General features: G+C 46.5%; 1 protein-coding gene across 2 annotated transcripts in view; it reads right to left on the reverse strand.

The window, feature by feature from the left end:
• The window catches only part of celsr1a (cadherin EGF LAG seven-pass G-type receptor 1a), a 99963-nt gene that overhangs the window by 25113 nt on the left and 60619 nt on the right, over positions 1-14231 (reverse strand). For both annotated transcript variants that reach the window (XM_072377092.1, XM_072377091.1), the window contains 11 exons: positions 11131-11288; positions 9286-9449; positions 9090-9215; positions 6558-6724; positions 6277-6462; positions 6082-6195; positions 4930-5104; positions 4697-4838; positions 4210-4330; positions 3239-3422; positions 1108-1209 (listed from right to left, as the gene is read on the reverse strand). In XM_072377092.1, the coding sequence (XP_072233193.1) occupies positions 1108-1209; positions 3239-3422; positions 4210-4330; positions 4697-4838; positions 4930-5104; positions 6082-6195; positions 6277-6462; positions 6558-6724; positions 9090-9215; positions 9286-9449; positions 11131-11288 (1639 nt within the window). The remainder of the gene's footprint in view (positions 1-1107; positions 1210-3238; positions 3423-4209; positions 4331-4696; positions 4839-4929; positions 5105-6081; positions 6196-6276; positions 6463-6557; positions 6725-9089; positions 9216-9285; positions 9450-11130; positions 11289-14231) is intronic.

Raw genomic sequence — 14231 nt, forward strand, 5'->3', positions numbered from 1 at the left:
GCTCAAACCTTGGGATCAGCACATTTGCACAAACAACGTTTCTGCATCCTTTCAACGCATTTCTTCAGATATCTGCAGCCTTTTCTCCATCTATGTCTCTCTTTTAAAGGGGAACTCCGGCATTTTTAAACCTTATTTCTGGCCTGAAATACGTCCATCTACTCACTGAGAACAGTTTGGTGAAAGTCGGCGTCCTTCAGAAGATATTTAGATAACTGGAGATCCATATAACGGAGTGAACGGGGCTTAGAGGATGCAGCCTCTAAATAAGGCATTATCTGTCTTTATTTCACCAATACTTTAAGAAGAATGAATGAATGAACGTGTGCTATAGCTCTGTTAGCTCATAGCTGCTGTGTTGTTGTTATTGGTGGCTATCGGGGGGGCTTATAGAGGGCTTTCTACACACTCATTCACTCCGGTAAGAACGTCCATCTTACTCAAAGTCGTCGTTCACGTTGTCAAAATCTGATAAATATCCTGCCATGTTGCACAAAACTATCAGCAGCAAACTCCGTGTGAAGTTAGCCGACTGTCACAGAGCACGGAGTGAATAAACTGTGCTGCAGGGGGGCGTGTGGATGAAGTGGTCCCAGTAGAGTGCCTGTGTAGAAATCCCTCCGTTAGCTCTCCTATAGCTGCAAGTAGCCACATAACAGCAGCTATGAGCTAACAGAGCTATAGCACACGTTCATTCATTCATTCTTCTTAAAGTATTGGTGAAATAAAGACAGATGATGCCTTATTTAGAGGCTGCATCCTCTAAGCCCCGTTCACTCCGTTATATGGATCTCCAGTTATCTAAATATCTTCTGAAGGACGCCGACTTTCACCAAACTGTTCTCTGTGAGTAGATGAACGTATTTCATGCAGGAAATAAGGTTTAAAAACACCGGAGTTCCCCTTTAAGGCCCGCTGGGAAGAAGATGTGAGGTGACGGTGTCTCCACATTTGAGGCTGATTGTAATGAAATGGAACTCTTCTTCTGTCACACATTAGATTAAAGACGCTCTTTATTTTCTTCTTTTGTTGCCGGCTGGTTGCCTTTAAGCCTTTTGACTCACTGTATTGCATCACTGAAAGTGACTTGAAGACAAAGCTACTCACCGATGGATCCTTTGGGACAGTTCTTGGCCGCAGGACGTCCGAATTTGGTCCTGGGCCACCAGATACCGGCATCGAACGCCTTGGGACAGCCTTCATACTTCACTGTGGGGAGAAAACAGCCGTTTAAAACCACGAACTGGAGCTAAAGCACTGAAACTTGAACCAGAAAGATGTGTGCTTTGGCTGAAGAAGCACACAGAAGCACGAAGCCAAATGAATCCTGTTGTTGCACAACCTGTGACACATAACTCATTTCAGCAGATCTGAGTCCAGGGCGAACCAGGTTGGAACCTGCATGCTTGCTGACTTTTTTGTGGCTCCTTATTCTTTGGGAAATCCCACCGAATGCGGGGGGTTGAATATGTGGATTCCTGGCAACAGGAGCTCTCTGTGATCCACTGTTTCATGAACCATGACAGTCACACTAAAGCTCCTCGTTCTGGATTTATTCAGTCTGAGTTTAGTGGCTTTTTTAGGGTTATTTGGTCTAAAAAAGGGAAACAGCTGTAAGTTTACCAGCTGTGGGGGGGGGTCACATCTCAGTGACCTGCGGAACAAAACCAAATAACCTCACTCCTCCCCTGCATCACAATCTGTTTGAATCTATCATTTAAACGGACAAAAACAGATACAAATAAACACTTCGGACAAACTTTGCTGAGGATTCTGCATCTATTCAAAGTCTGAACACGTTCTCGGGCTCCGAGGAGCTTCATGTCGGGTCAAACAGTAAGCAGCACTCTGACAGTCGCTTTGTCTTTCATCATTGTGTGTGTGCAGTGCTGCTGCCAACTTAGCTAACCAGCCAGACTCGCCTCTTCTGCTTGACTGGCTGGTGACAAAGATGCGGAGTTAGCTCAACTGCAGCACCAGCGGATGTGAGCGACAGCGTTTGTTTTCTTCTGACACTTCGGCGATTCATCCAGGCCAAGTTTGTGAACCCGGAACATTCGGATAAACAATACATCCCACTTTAGATATTATATTTCTAATCATCATCCCTTTAATTCATTAAAATCATCTAAACTCTGAGTCCTCCATAGTGTGTGGGACAGAGTGATGGAGGCTGCATTAAAGCAGCCATGTTCAGCCCTCAGTTTGTCCCTTTAAGTCTCTCCTTCAGCAGATAGAAGCTCAGCTGGATCTGAACCAGCTGACGGGCTCGGCCATGTTTCAGCTCTGAGAAACTCTGGTGCTGCTCAGCAGGATGTTTGGATCATTCTCTTGTTGCAGGATGAAGCTTTGGAGGCTTTTACTGGAACTGGAGCAGATCAGATGTTTCTATCCAGCTCAGAGTTGATGGAGCAGCTCCATCATCAGTGAAGATAAGTGAGCAGAACCTGTGGCAGCAGAACCTGTGGCAGCCAGAACCTGTGGCAGCAGAACCTGTGGCAGCAGAACCTGTGGCAGCCAGAACCTGTGGCAGCAGAACCTGTGGCAGCAGAACCTGTGGCAGCTGAACCTGTGGCAGCAGAACCTGTGGCACCAGAACCTGTTGCAGCCAGACATGCCCACGCCATCACACCCCCCCCCCACCGTGTTCAGCAGAGCAGCTGCTATGCTGTGGATCTTGGTTCCTGTTGGTCTCCACACTTTCTTCCTGCCATCACTCTGATGCAGGTTCATCTGGGTCCGGTCTGTCCAGAACACCTTTTCCCAGAACTCTGCAGCTCCTTTAAGGACTTTTTGCCAAACTGTGACGTGTCCATCCTGTTTCTGTGGCTAACTAGCGGTTAGCATGTAGCAGTGGCTAACTAGCGGTTAGCATGTAGCAGTGTAGCCTCTGTGCTTCTGTTCATGAAGTCTTCTGTGGACAGTCGTCTCTGACAGAGACACACCTGCCTCCTGAAGATGGTTCTGATCCGTTGGACGGGCCTTTGAGGATGTTTCTTTCCCACAGTGAGGATTCTTCTGTCTTCCTCGGCCTACCAGAGCATTCTTTCTTCTTCATGATCTTCCAGACAGCTGATGCTGGTGATCCTGAGTTTTGACTCATGTCTCTGATGCTTTATTCTGGTTTTCCAGCTTCTCTCCTCATGTTGAACAGCTTCAGACTCTCATCGCTGCACCGATGAAGCAGAGAAACACACCTGGAAGCCACCAGTATTTTCTACATTCTTCATTTACATACCTTCACATCCGGTGGGTGTGACCTCAGCAAAGGGGGAATCACAGCGGTTACACTGGCGACCAATGACCCCTCCCTTGCAGGGGCACTGCCCGGTGACGGGGTCGCAGGTTCGAGTCTCCGAGCCGACGGAGAAACACTCACAGGGGTAGCAGGTGTCCTCGCCCTCCGGTCGAAAGTGGTTGTCCTGCAGGAACCAGATGACTTGACAATCAATTCTCAAAGAAAGTATCTGTCCTGAACAGCGAGCAACGATGATTAAATCCCAAACAGACGAACATCTGCATCAGGGTTTGTTCACTTTTTAACACATTCACAGGAGAAAAACATTCATTCTTGTTGCTTTCTGGGTAAAAATGACCCAGAAAACAAGATGTTTCACGCAGTCTCATCTGAAAAGCTGCTGAAAAGGGGGCGGCTCATTAAATAAAAACACCTGGGAGGTAAAGAAGAAAACTTTCCACTGATAGAGAACCAGCCATAACATGAACCCAGAAGGACCAGCTGCAACATCTGGATATCAAAGGTTCTGTGTGTCTATGTCGCCTGAGGTCTCGACGGGTTCGTATCGCTGACAGCTAAAGTGAGGAACACTTATCGTGTTCTGCGGGGAAAACCGGCTTCCTGGCATTCACATGCACCATATTTTGACACTTTCAACCTACTCAGTATGTCCTGATGTGACATGCAGGCTTTTACCTTTCAAGCCTGCAGCGATGCACATCACATCAGCATCTTCAGGAGGCATTAACTCATATAAATGTTGAAAAATATAATGAATTATTTACAGAAACTGGTAGCTTTAACCTCTTAAATTGTTTTTATTTCTGCTCTGTTCATTTAAAGGCTGAGAAATAAGCTTTTTTAAACAAAGCAATAGCTCATAAAGTGCACTACCATGCTATGCTAGCAGCTCTGTGACATCCTGATAGCATCCCCCAACAACTGTTTTAACAACTTGGTCCAGCACTCACCTTGCAGCGGCACTCTCCCGTGGTTTTGTTGCAGTCCTTATGAAATCCTCTGCTTGTGTCACAGTTGCAGGGCCCACACATGGGACTGCCCCACCAGCCCTGAGGACATGGCTTCTCCACCCTGTCATGAACCACAGCCACAGTAAGGGTTAAAAAGCTTTGTAAACAGCTGATTATCTGCTCAGTTTATCTCCAGAATAAACTTCCTCTGCACTTCAGAAACACCACGATGCTGAGCCATCTGATAGGGGACATGTGGCAGTATGAGGGCCGCAAAGACCAAACACCTTTGGAGGATCAGTCATGCATCGAGGGGAACTCCGACATCCTGCTTTAGACAGGAAGTGATGCGTGTCATGGGGGGCTATTTCCCCTCAACCGCTGTTCTGATCTTTCTCTTTCAAGCTCCGATTACAGAGCTACAAACCTTGGTTCCGTTTCATTTCTGAGCAACGTTTTAACGTCAGTAAAGTGGGAGACAGCTCACTTGTTTTCACAGTACTGGCCGTAGTAGTTCTGCCCGCATTCGCAGGTGTATCCGTGGGAGGAGCTTGGCTTGCGAACACACGTGGAAACGTGTTCGCACGGATTGAGCTGACACGCGTCCACACACTCCTTCCCAAAGTAACCTGCCAGGCAGACAGCGAAGAAGAAGTCACGCCCAAATTGTGCCGAGTGAACCGAGCGCGTGCAGAGCGCGTTCGTGTGTGCGTGCGTCACCTGGGTCGCAGATGCAGGTGTGTGTGCTCCAGTCGTCGCTGCAGTGGCTGTTCTCGGGGCAGATGTTGGAGTCGCAGGGGTCGGCCAGGTCGCAGCCGTCCTCCACGCGGATCTTCAGGCCCTGAGCCATGTTCACGTTGGCCACGTTGGTCGACGTCTCGCCCATTCGCACGCCCTGATGAGAGAGCACACACTGATGAGGAAGACGCTCGGGCAAGGGCGTAACCATGGTTTAGACATTGGGGGGGTCCAAGAAAAACAAAACTGTTGAGTGCATTATCTACAATTCTTTATTTCTATATGAAAACTTGGACATTTAGAACATAGTTTAGAGGACTACATTGACCATGTAAATTCACATCTAAAGGAATAGTGTAATTTCTCCGAGACAGTGACTGCCCCCCCACTTTGTTTTGGTTAGTTGCTTCCTGTTTACTGACCTTAAACACACCTACCAATTACAATTATGCTCTTCCAGTAGTTCTGTAGCAAATAAGACAGCTTCCAATGGAAAACGACCAAATACCCAAAGCATGTTTATGGAAATATTTTAATAAGGACAACTAATGATGTAACAAATTACAGACTTTTCCTTTAACAAAAAATGTGCCGAGGACCTTTAAGTCCAGGTTCATTTCTATTGTGTCAATGTCTCAAAATGTGCATTAACAATGAAAAGTCTAATTGTCTAATGTTATTTTTGTTTTAAGTTGTTTTATTTTGAAAGGGGGCGGAAGTTTATTTTGTTGATTCTGTGTTGGATTTCCTGTTCTGGTACAATCTGCTCCGTCAAAAGTAGAAGTCCAACGTAAAGATAAGGAGAGCCGCTGCTGAGACGGCGGCGCGCCCGGTGGGTCACTCTCATTGGCTAGAGTGTTAGCATCAACAACGGCGACCGCGGCGCAGCCGTTACCACGGCAACACACGGAAATAAGTTGAAAATAAATAAGACCTAACAAGAGACCGATCCCTTGACAGGGTTCATAAAAGGAGAACATGCATTTTACATATTTTCTTCTGTATATTGGGGGGGGGGGGGGGGGGTTGGTATTTTCTCAATGTTGGGGGGGGCACGACCCCCCAAAGAATGCGTGGTTACGCCATAGCGCTCGGGGACCCGTTACAGACACGAGTAACATCCAACACGCCCACCTGTATGCAGCCAACAAATCCTTTGGTGACGCGGTTTCCCTCTCCTGGAAGACCCCCGACGTGAAGAGTCCGCAGCTTCAGACCTGGGAGGTCATTCCCGATCTCCACCGACTTCTGCTTGAAAACACGGTTTAAAGTTTGAACGTTTTCCCCAGTAAATCTGAACTTTTCGAGCCCAAATCGCGCCTCCTGTACCTGGTACATGCCGTAATCCAGAGACACGGCAGCCATGTATTTGATGTCTTTGCCATCTTTGATGCTTTTCAGTTCCACCAGCAAGTGGTGCCACTCGCCGTCATTGACACGAACTTGTGGGAAACTCAGCGACGCCAACAGCTGCTGCCGCAGCAGTACTTCCATATGGACCTGTTGTTCGCTCACCTGAGGGCGAGAAAACACGAAATCTCATCAAACTGCAGCCTCGGGTTAGTCTTTCTGACCAAAGAGTGTTTGCCACGCTGAGACGAGGATCTCACCATGAGGTTGATCGAAGAGGAGGGTCCAGCATTGACCTGCATCAGGGTCCCAGCAGGCTGCCTGGTCCGGAACATGAGGCCCATGTACCAGGGAACTGCAACCGTAATGTCCGGCTCGCTCCAGGACACCAAGGCCTGGCCGTCAAAGAACTGAGGAGAGGGCATCTCTGCAATTACACAAGACAGGAGAAAGAAAACGGGTCAAAACTCGAGAAACGTTTGGTTAAACAATCCAAGAGACGGATCAGAACTCTGCAGAAAATATCCAGTCAAACATCCAGTTTCTGTCTGTAAAGGTTCATCCCGTCGGTGTTTTTCTCTGTATAATCCACAGCATTAACTCTAAATGTTCCCTGCTCCCTGGGGCACGTTTTTCCAACCAAAGCATTTACAAATTTACTCAGATACAATCTGTAATTAAGAGCCTGAACACATATTTGTTCAACGATAGTGGGTTTAGGCTGTACTTTACTAAAGCTTAGTATGTCCATGAAGTAAAAAAATAAAAAAATAATAAAAAAAATCGACCAACAGACAAAAACAGCCACTCCCTAGTCATGAGAAAGCATCTCATAACTCATGTCCTGATGTGACATGCAGGCTTTTACCTTTCAAGCCTGCAGCGATGCACATCACATCAGCATCTTCAGGAGGCATTAACTCATATAAATGTTGAAAAATATAATGAATTATTTACAGAAACTGGTAGCTTTAACCTCTTAAATTGTTTTTATTTCTGCTCTGTTCATTTAAAGGCTGAGAAATAAGCTTTTTTAAACAAAGCAATAGCTCATAAAGTGCACTACCATGCTATGCTAGCAGCTCTGTGACATCCTGATAGCATCCCCCAACAACTGTTTTAACAACTTGGTCCAGTTCAACGCTGGACTGAAGGAACTGAGCCACAAAGAGGATCAGATCCAACTCTCAGAGCCTGAACTTCAGAGCAGGGAAATGGAAGCATCTGAGAAATAACTCCTCATGGTTTATTTATTGATTTATTTCTTCCTTTAGCAGCAGCTAACGCTAACAGCTAACGCTAACAGCTTAGCTAAGGAAGATGACGTACACCAACTTCTTGCTGTTCCTTTCTGAAAGATGAACATTATTGTTCCCACATTACTTTGTTAGCTGAAGCTTTCTAGTTGAACGGTTCCGTTCTGTAACTCAGACAACCTGAAACCCAAATCTCCGGCTTGGTCCATTACTGTTGACGAGAAAGCATTGTTTGCTAGCATCTGCTGCTAACTTACAGCTAACTGCTAACTTACATCTAACTGCTAAACTGTTTCCCTCTGGGATCAATACAGTAACTATCTGTATCTACATATAGAGCTGGAGTGTTTCTGACTGCAGGAACAGCTTCATTATGTCTGTGTTCCTGCATTAAATCACAGCAGGTGTCCAGGTGTTGATGACAGGTAACAGACGGAAACACACCTGGACTTACTCTGGAAGGTGGCTTTAAACTACATCCTGTAAAAGTATTCCACCTCCTTTTTAGCATTTCTAAGCCTCAGAGTTGTTAGATTACCATTTTATTCAAGACTGAGATCATGATCCTGGCACATTCTGCATGACTCGCCGAGGTTCACACAGCTCTTTGTACGATAAACTGAACAGTTCAGGAGGGACAGTCACACCTTGAACAGGTTAACGAGGTGTGTTGACAGCTTGGCCAACATCCCTCCAGAGACACAGCCTTAAGAACTACTCCACAAACCACGGTCGGTCATAGCATGTAGATGTTTTCCGTGGTATCATAGGCTTATATTTATCCCATAACCTGTTGTTCATTCTTCTTTCAGAACAATCTGTCATCTGAGATCTGATCTAACAGACCCAGGAGACAAAAAAAAGCCGGGTGGGTGTCTTTTTATGCCCGTCCAGCCTGGATGGTTTTGGCGGTGTGAAATACTCTAAACCAAATCTCCTGTTTCTTATGTAGCTCCAGTGTGTGTTCAGCATCAGACCAAAGGTGTCAACAAGCAGCAGAGCGGCCAAAACCTCCTCCCAGCATGCTGTGATCCCAGCCCAGTTCAGATACTGGATACTGGGGCCTGGCACTGTCTCATAGACGAATGGGCGAGGAGGGGAGCTCACACCTTCACACATTGTTTGGAAATTCGCCCTGAAGGAAGACATCAAAGATCCCTGCTTACCACGGAAGAACACGAGAGGAGTTAAGATCTTTGTGGAAATACCTTAGCTTTCCGTATTTACCTGGCAATCTAAACACAGGTAAATGTGCTGTAAAACAAGCCGTTTATCAGCTTGAATTCTTTCAGTCTAAGTTTTTGATAAGTGAGTCAGAGCCGGAGTTTAGTCTGTCGTAAAACTCCAAACCCGAGGCCACGTTCGCCGAGGCTTTCCACCGTGACCGCGGCATGAGTAACGCTGACTCAGCCGCGCTCCTTATCCCATTTGATCTCCTCAGCACGGCTTCCTGGAAGGCTGCTCGCCGCACATGTCGCAGGTAAACAGAACGTGTCCGTGCAGACGCTCGCCGAAGAGCTGGACGCGTTTTCTCACCTTGTTCGCAGTTTTTGCCGCCGTAGCCCGTGGGGCAGTCGCAGCCATACGTCTTCCACTTGTTGACGCACACTCCTCCGTTTAGACACACGTCACTGGTGCAAAAGTTCTTCTTTGCAGGACAACCTGAACACAGAAGACGATGATGACGCATCATGACCATGACTTCGATGTGGCTCCTGAGGAAGATCCTCACCTGCGGTGGTGCCGTTGTTGGCGATGAAGCTGGCCATGTCGATAGGTTTGTTGTCGATGCTCAGGTTTCTCATGCAGCCCACGAAGTTTCTGTTCCTGACCGGGAAGTCCTCGGGTAGGTTGGGAACGCCACCGAGCAGCAGCGGTCCGGTTAAGTCCAGCGACCTGCAGAAGGAAAAGGACACGAATCAGAGTAAAACCCAAACCTTTAACTTCCTTTTAAGCTTATTTTTGCTCATAGATACACACGATATGACCCATGTTTCGAGTCTGAGGTCACATCTGAGTTTAATTAGGTCAATAAATCCAGGATTGCTTGTAAGCAATGTCCCCAGTTTTACCCCAGAGTGGCCGAGTTAAGCCTGAGCACGAATGACATTTGTGAAAATAAGGTTACTGTGTAAAAGGTTTGGAGCTTTCACAAGGCTGCAGGACCTGCTTGGATCCGCGGGACTAAATCAGGTTTAATAACACACTCAGTCATGTAGGAAGCTGCTTACACCCAGAGCCTCTAAAACACTCAACATCAAACACTAAATGGCTTAAAGAGACTTAATGTGGTGCAATTCTGCACAAAAATACCCACTGAATGTGTAAGATGTGCACAAACACCGCAGGGAGCGTGCAGAACTCAATCAGAATCTCGTAGGATTGATAAATGAACAGAAATCAGCAGATTTACCCTTCAGATTTCTTTTAGTGTCACTTCTGCTGCAGTCCAAAACCGAGCATTTAAGACCTACAAAATAATGAAACACCTGCAGAAGGACACCAGCAGCTTTATCAGCTGTTTGTCCTCCAGGTGTAGACCCAGAAACCTGAAGGTGGAGGTCTGACGGAGCCTCCTCTCTGCTGGGTTACATGGAGCTGCTGCTCCTGTTTGCTAACTGGTTCGGGTCGGACGCCATTAAGGCTGCTGACGGTGGTCTTTTTTGGGATGGGGATGATGGTTGGACCGGGCTAAGGACCGATTAAACCCTAAAACACAGAGTTTAACACTGTTTGCATGACCGTAACTACACAACGGTTTGTGCTATCCGACGGTTCTGACGGTAATTTCACTCGGATTGAAGAAAGAAGCCAGAAACCTGGAGTAAGGGACAAAGGCGTACACCTGCCGAAGATTAGAGACTTTTAGCACATGGAAACCATGTTCCATGTGAGATTTCGAGCCATTTGCTCTGATCTTTGTATGAGAGAAGTGTGAGGATGAAGATGTGCAGCCACAGAGGACCCAGCTGGGAAAAAACATTTTTTGGCCTGTTTTCGCACATTTAGACGAAAAAATGTGATTGTAAACCTGTTTTAAACTGACCAAATCTGTCGTTCATGTACAACTACGGTGTTTTTAACTCAATAAAACTATTTTTCCTTCATTTTAAGCTGCAAATAAACTCTTAACATCCAGTAAATTAAAAAAAACGGATATTTTGTGGCACTTTTATGGTTAAAATGAGGCTGTGAAAGGGTTAAATATCTGGTAAAAACAGCATATATTCCAGTATGACACATTCAAAGCATCCTCCTCAGTCCCCCCCCCCCCTCCTGAGAGTAAATGTGCCTCAGCACGCTGCCTCTCCGACAGACTCCTGAAGGCTGATTAGTGTGAGGTAAGTCCTCTAAAACCTGAGCTGAGATGAGCTTCTGGTTGTTTAAGGAGGTCTGGCAGCAGAAATGCTCCAGGATGAGCGCAGAGATTAAAAGATGAGGAGAGGACTGAGAACCTAAGTTATGTCAGGTGTAATGAAGACGACTTAAAGTCGCCCCCAAGGTGCAACAAATTCCCTGACGAGCGTCTCCGGGGGCGACGGCTGGCCTGAAGAGAGGAAAACTGAAGAGTTCTTACTTCTTCTGGCCGGTCTGAGTGCCCTGGGCGGCGCAGGAGTAGTTCCCGATCTGCTTCCCAAAGCGAACAGCCATGGAGATGTCACAGTCGTCCACGGCAACCACTGCCACTTTCTCTGCAGAGGGTCCATCAGGGATGCCCAGACGGCCGATGTTGGGCTGTGAAACACAGGAAATGACATGTGAGTTAAAGTCAAAACGACCTTTTTTTACACTGTTTGGTTGAAATGTTTCATGCTTGGTTTCTTTCTTTGTTTCTTTTGGTGCAGTGTGAGAAAGTTGGCTGGATCAGCGCTCCTCAAACTGACTTCAGCCGGTGAGCGGGTCGCGTTTGGCCTGGGACTAAATACTAAATAAGCCATTGTGCGTTAGCTCGCAGCTAATAATCACAAAGTAGGCTAATTCCCCTCATCAAGGCCCGGGACCGGCCAATGTTGATCAGAGAAAATGTGGCTCAGCTGAGAAAATCAGGCCACCAAATCGCTTTTTACTCAACAGGAGAAGTTCGATGGAGCGTTTCCTGCACAAGAGAAATGCTTCCAACGGTAAAAAAGCACCTGAGCGGTTTAAGGCTGACAGGCAGCAAGTCAACACAGCTCCAAAAATCCTTTCCTTCAGCTGAAACTGAATTTAGGGTTCAGGTTTGTGAGACAGCAACGAAAAGAAGAAGAAGAAGAAGAAGAAGAAGAAGAAGAGCGTGGAGAGGGAAACAATGTGTGTGTGTTCGTGTTTATCTCCCACACAAATAGGATTAGAGTAATAAGACACCGGTGGGGCAAACAAAGGAGGAAAAAACAGAAAGGAGCAGCAGAGAGAAAGTGGCAGGCAGGCAGGCAACAGAGGGATGCACTGTCTTCTGTTCTGGCCCAGGTGGGCTCCGGGCCGGGCATACTTTCTAACCCACAGGGAGTTTTATTGTAGTTTTTCCTGCCACTCCCTGCAGCTCGCCTCGTTTCCACGAATTCTCCCCAAAAACAAACCGCTTTCACACTTTCCATGAGGCGAACAGGAAGAAGAACTCCGCTGTTTGCTCTCTTTCATATCTAATCTCATTCGGACCGTCCTAAAAGCTGAAGGTAAAAGGAAACCTAAAAGGGAACAAAAGCCAAGGAGCAATGCATCATGGGTATAAGATACCAACAGTTTTACATCATCTACATTGTATTTTTTATAGTTTTATCCACTCACAGAGACTGAGAATGCATCATTTTCTTTTCTAAATACGGTGACGTGGGGCTCCACATGTCAATAACCTGTAATTATGTCATCTAAGCCCCGCCTCCTAACATTCCCACGGTAACCACAGACATTACACAATAAAATGTAATAATAGTAATGTAAAATGTAAAAATAAATCATAATAATCAGACAATAAATAGAAAAAGCAACAGATTTTAAAGGCAAAAGGGGCAGAAAAAATCAGCAAAGACCAAAGAAAAACAAACTTGGAGCAGAGAGCAGAGAAAGGGTCGTTTCCAGCCCAGAAACACAAGTTAGAAGTGGACAACATAAGTGTATTACTGTGGCAGAAAGATCAAATTCCTCCTAAATCAGATTAAACGGGTAAAAAGGAGAAAATCCTCCGGATAATATCTGCCCGCACAACTCTCATCTGGAGCTTTCTGAATCTGTGCTGTGAACAGATCTGACTGCGGCTCAGGCGGGAAAAGAAGAAAACAGTCGAATATTTTAAAGAGAAACAGAACAAAAGGAAAGAGAAACCCTCTGAAAATGATAGTGTGATGATGACTGCGGTGATAAAAGAGCATTAAAGCAGTTACATGCACAAACGAGGGCCTTTTTAATGCTTTTCCATGCAGATAAGCAACACAAAAAGCTCTTTTATGTCCACAAAGAAGTCATTGATAACAAAGTACGTCCAGTATAACGTTGGAGGGTCGTGTTTAAGCAGATTTACGGTAAATAATCCATGTTGCCTTACTTTCACTTGTGCTGACAGGTCAGTTTGTTGCACACGTCCTGTTTAATTATCTTTTTTTAAAGTTACTTTAAGTTTAAAACATCGAAGAAACCAGACTGGCTGCGAGTTCAGGAGCAAAACCAGGCCAGCATTTAGTTTCTTTCTCATTTCTAAGCGCCAGTCTGGACACAGAGACAAAGCCAGTCTATTTCGTATGATTTTACATCTATTACGGCTGTTTTTTGGAGGCGAAACGTATCGAGCCGGCCACAGATGGTCAAACACGGAGCACAGAGAGCCCCCCGGTCCAATTGTTCCCTAAAGTTGCTTTGAAACTGCTTCAAAATGCAGATAAACTGGGTGGTAGAACTGGTCCAAACGTTGAGGGGCCCCACGGGAGTCTCTTTTTTCGTCTTGGGGCCGCTGAAGATTCCCCTCTCTCTGAGGTGTCGTCTCCAGGGGCGACGGGGCGGCTGCATCCATGGCAACACGCAGCGGAGGCAGGACAGAGGACCACACACACACTCATCTGGTTAGAGTTGCTTTGGACAGATCTCTGGTTATAGTCTTACTCTAAATGGTATTTCCTCAGAGTTATTGAGGGCAGGATGTGTGCAGAGCAGGTTTAAGGGGGCATGATGAGTGAAGGTGTGCCTGATGCAGGAAGCAGCGAGCGGCGCTGCAGACGGCCACACGGTTCATTTTGACCATAAAGGAAGGCGGGCGCACAGTCTTTGACTTTATCTGCCTTCGCCTGAGGAAGTGCCATTGTTGCTCCGAGTGTGGGGTGAGAATCTCACGGGATGAGGGCCGTGAACTGCTTTTAGGGATCAAACCTGCTTTAATCATTAAGCAGGCTGTGAAACACGAGTTTTCCTGCTGTTTGTGTGCTTCGGGATGGTTTTCTGCCCCGTCATGTCCCACCTTTTCTTTCATGTCCACATGACTTCACCTGGCCTCTGGCCGTGTAAACCTAGAAGTGTGAGTTTCTCTCACACGGATCCTGGAGGCCTTACGCTGGCGTTCAAACCCGTCATCTCACCACGCTTCCCTCAGCGTAGCAACAACGTTTCAAACGGCGAAACAAAAGTGTGGCCGACACACCGAGTGAGGTCAGAGTAACTGTATCCTTTCTGGAAAAGTCCCGCCTGCATCCTGACATCAGGAATGAGCCTCTGATG

Source organism: Leuresthes tenuis, unplaced genomic scaffold, assembly GCF_036924035.1.
Source record: "Leuresthes tenuis unplaced genomic scaffold, fLeuTen1.0.hap1 SCAF_23, whole genome shotgun sequence".
NCBI classification, from domain to species: Eukaryota; Metazoa; Chordata; class Actinopteri; order Atheriniformes; family Atherinopsidae; genus Leuresthes; species Leuresthes tenuis.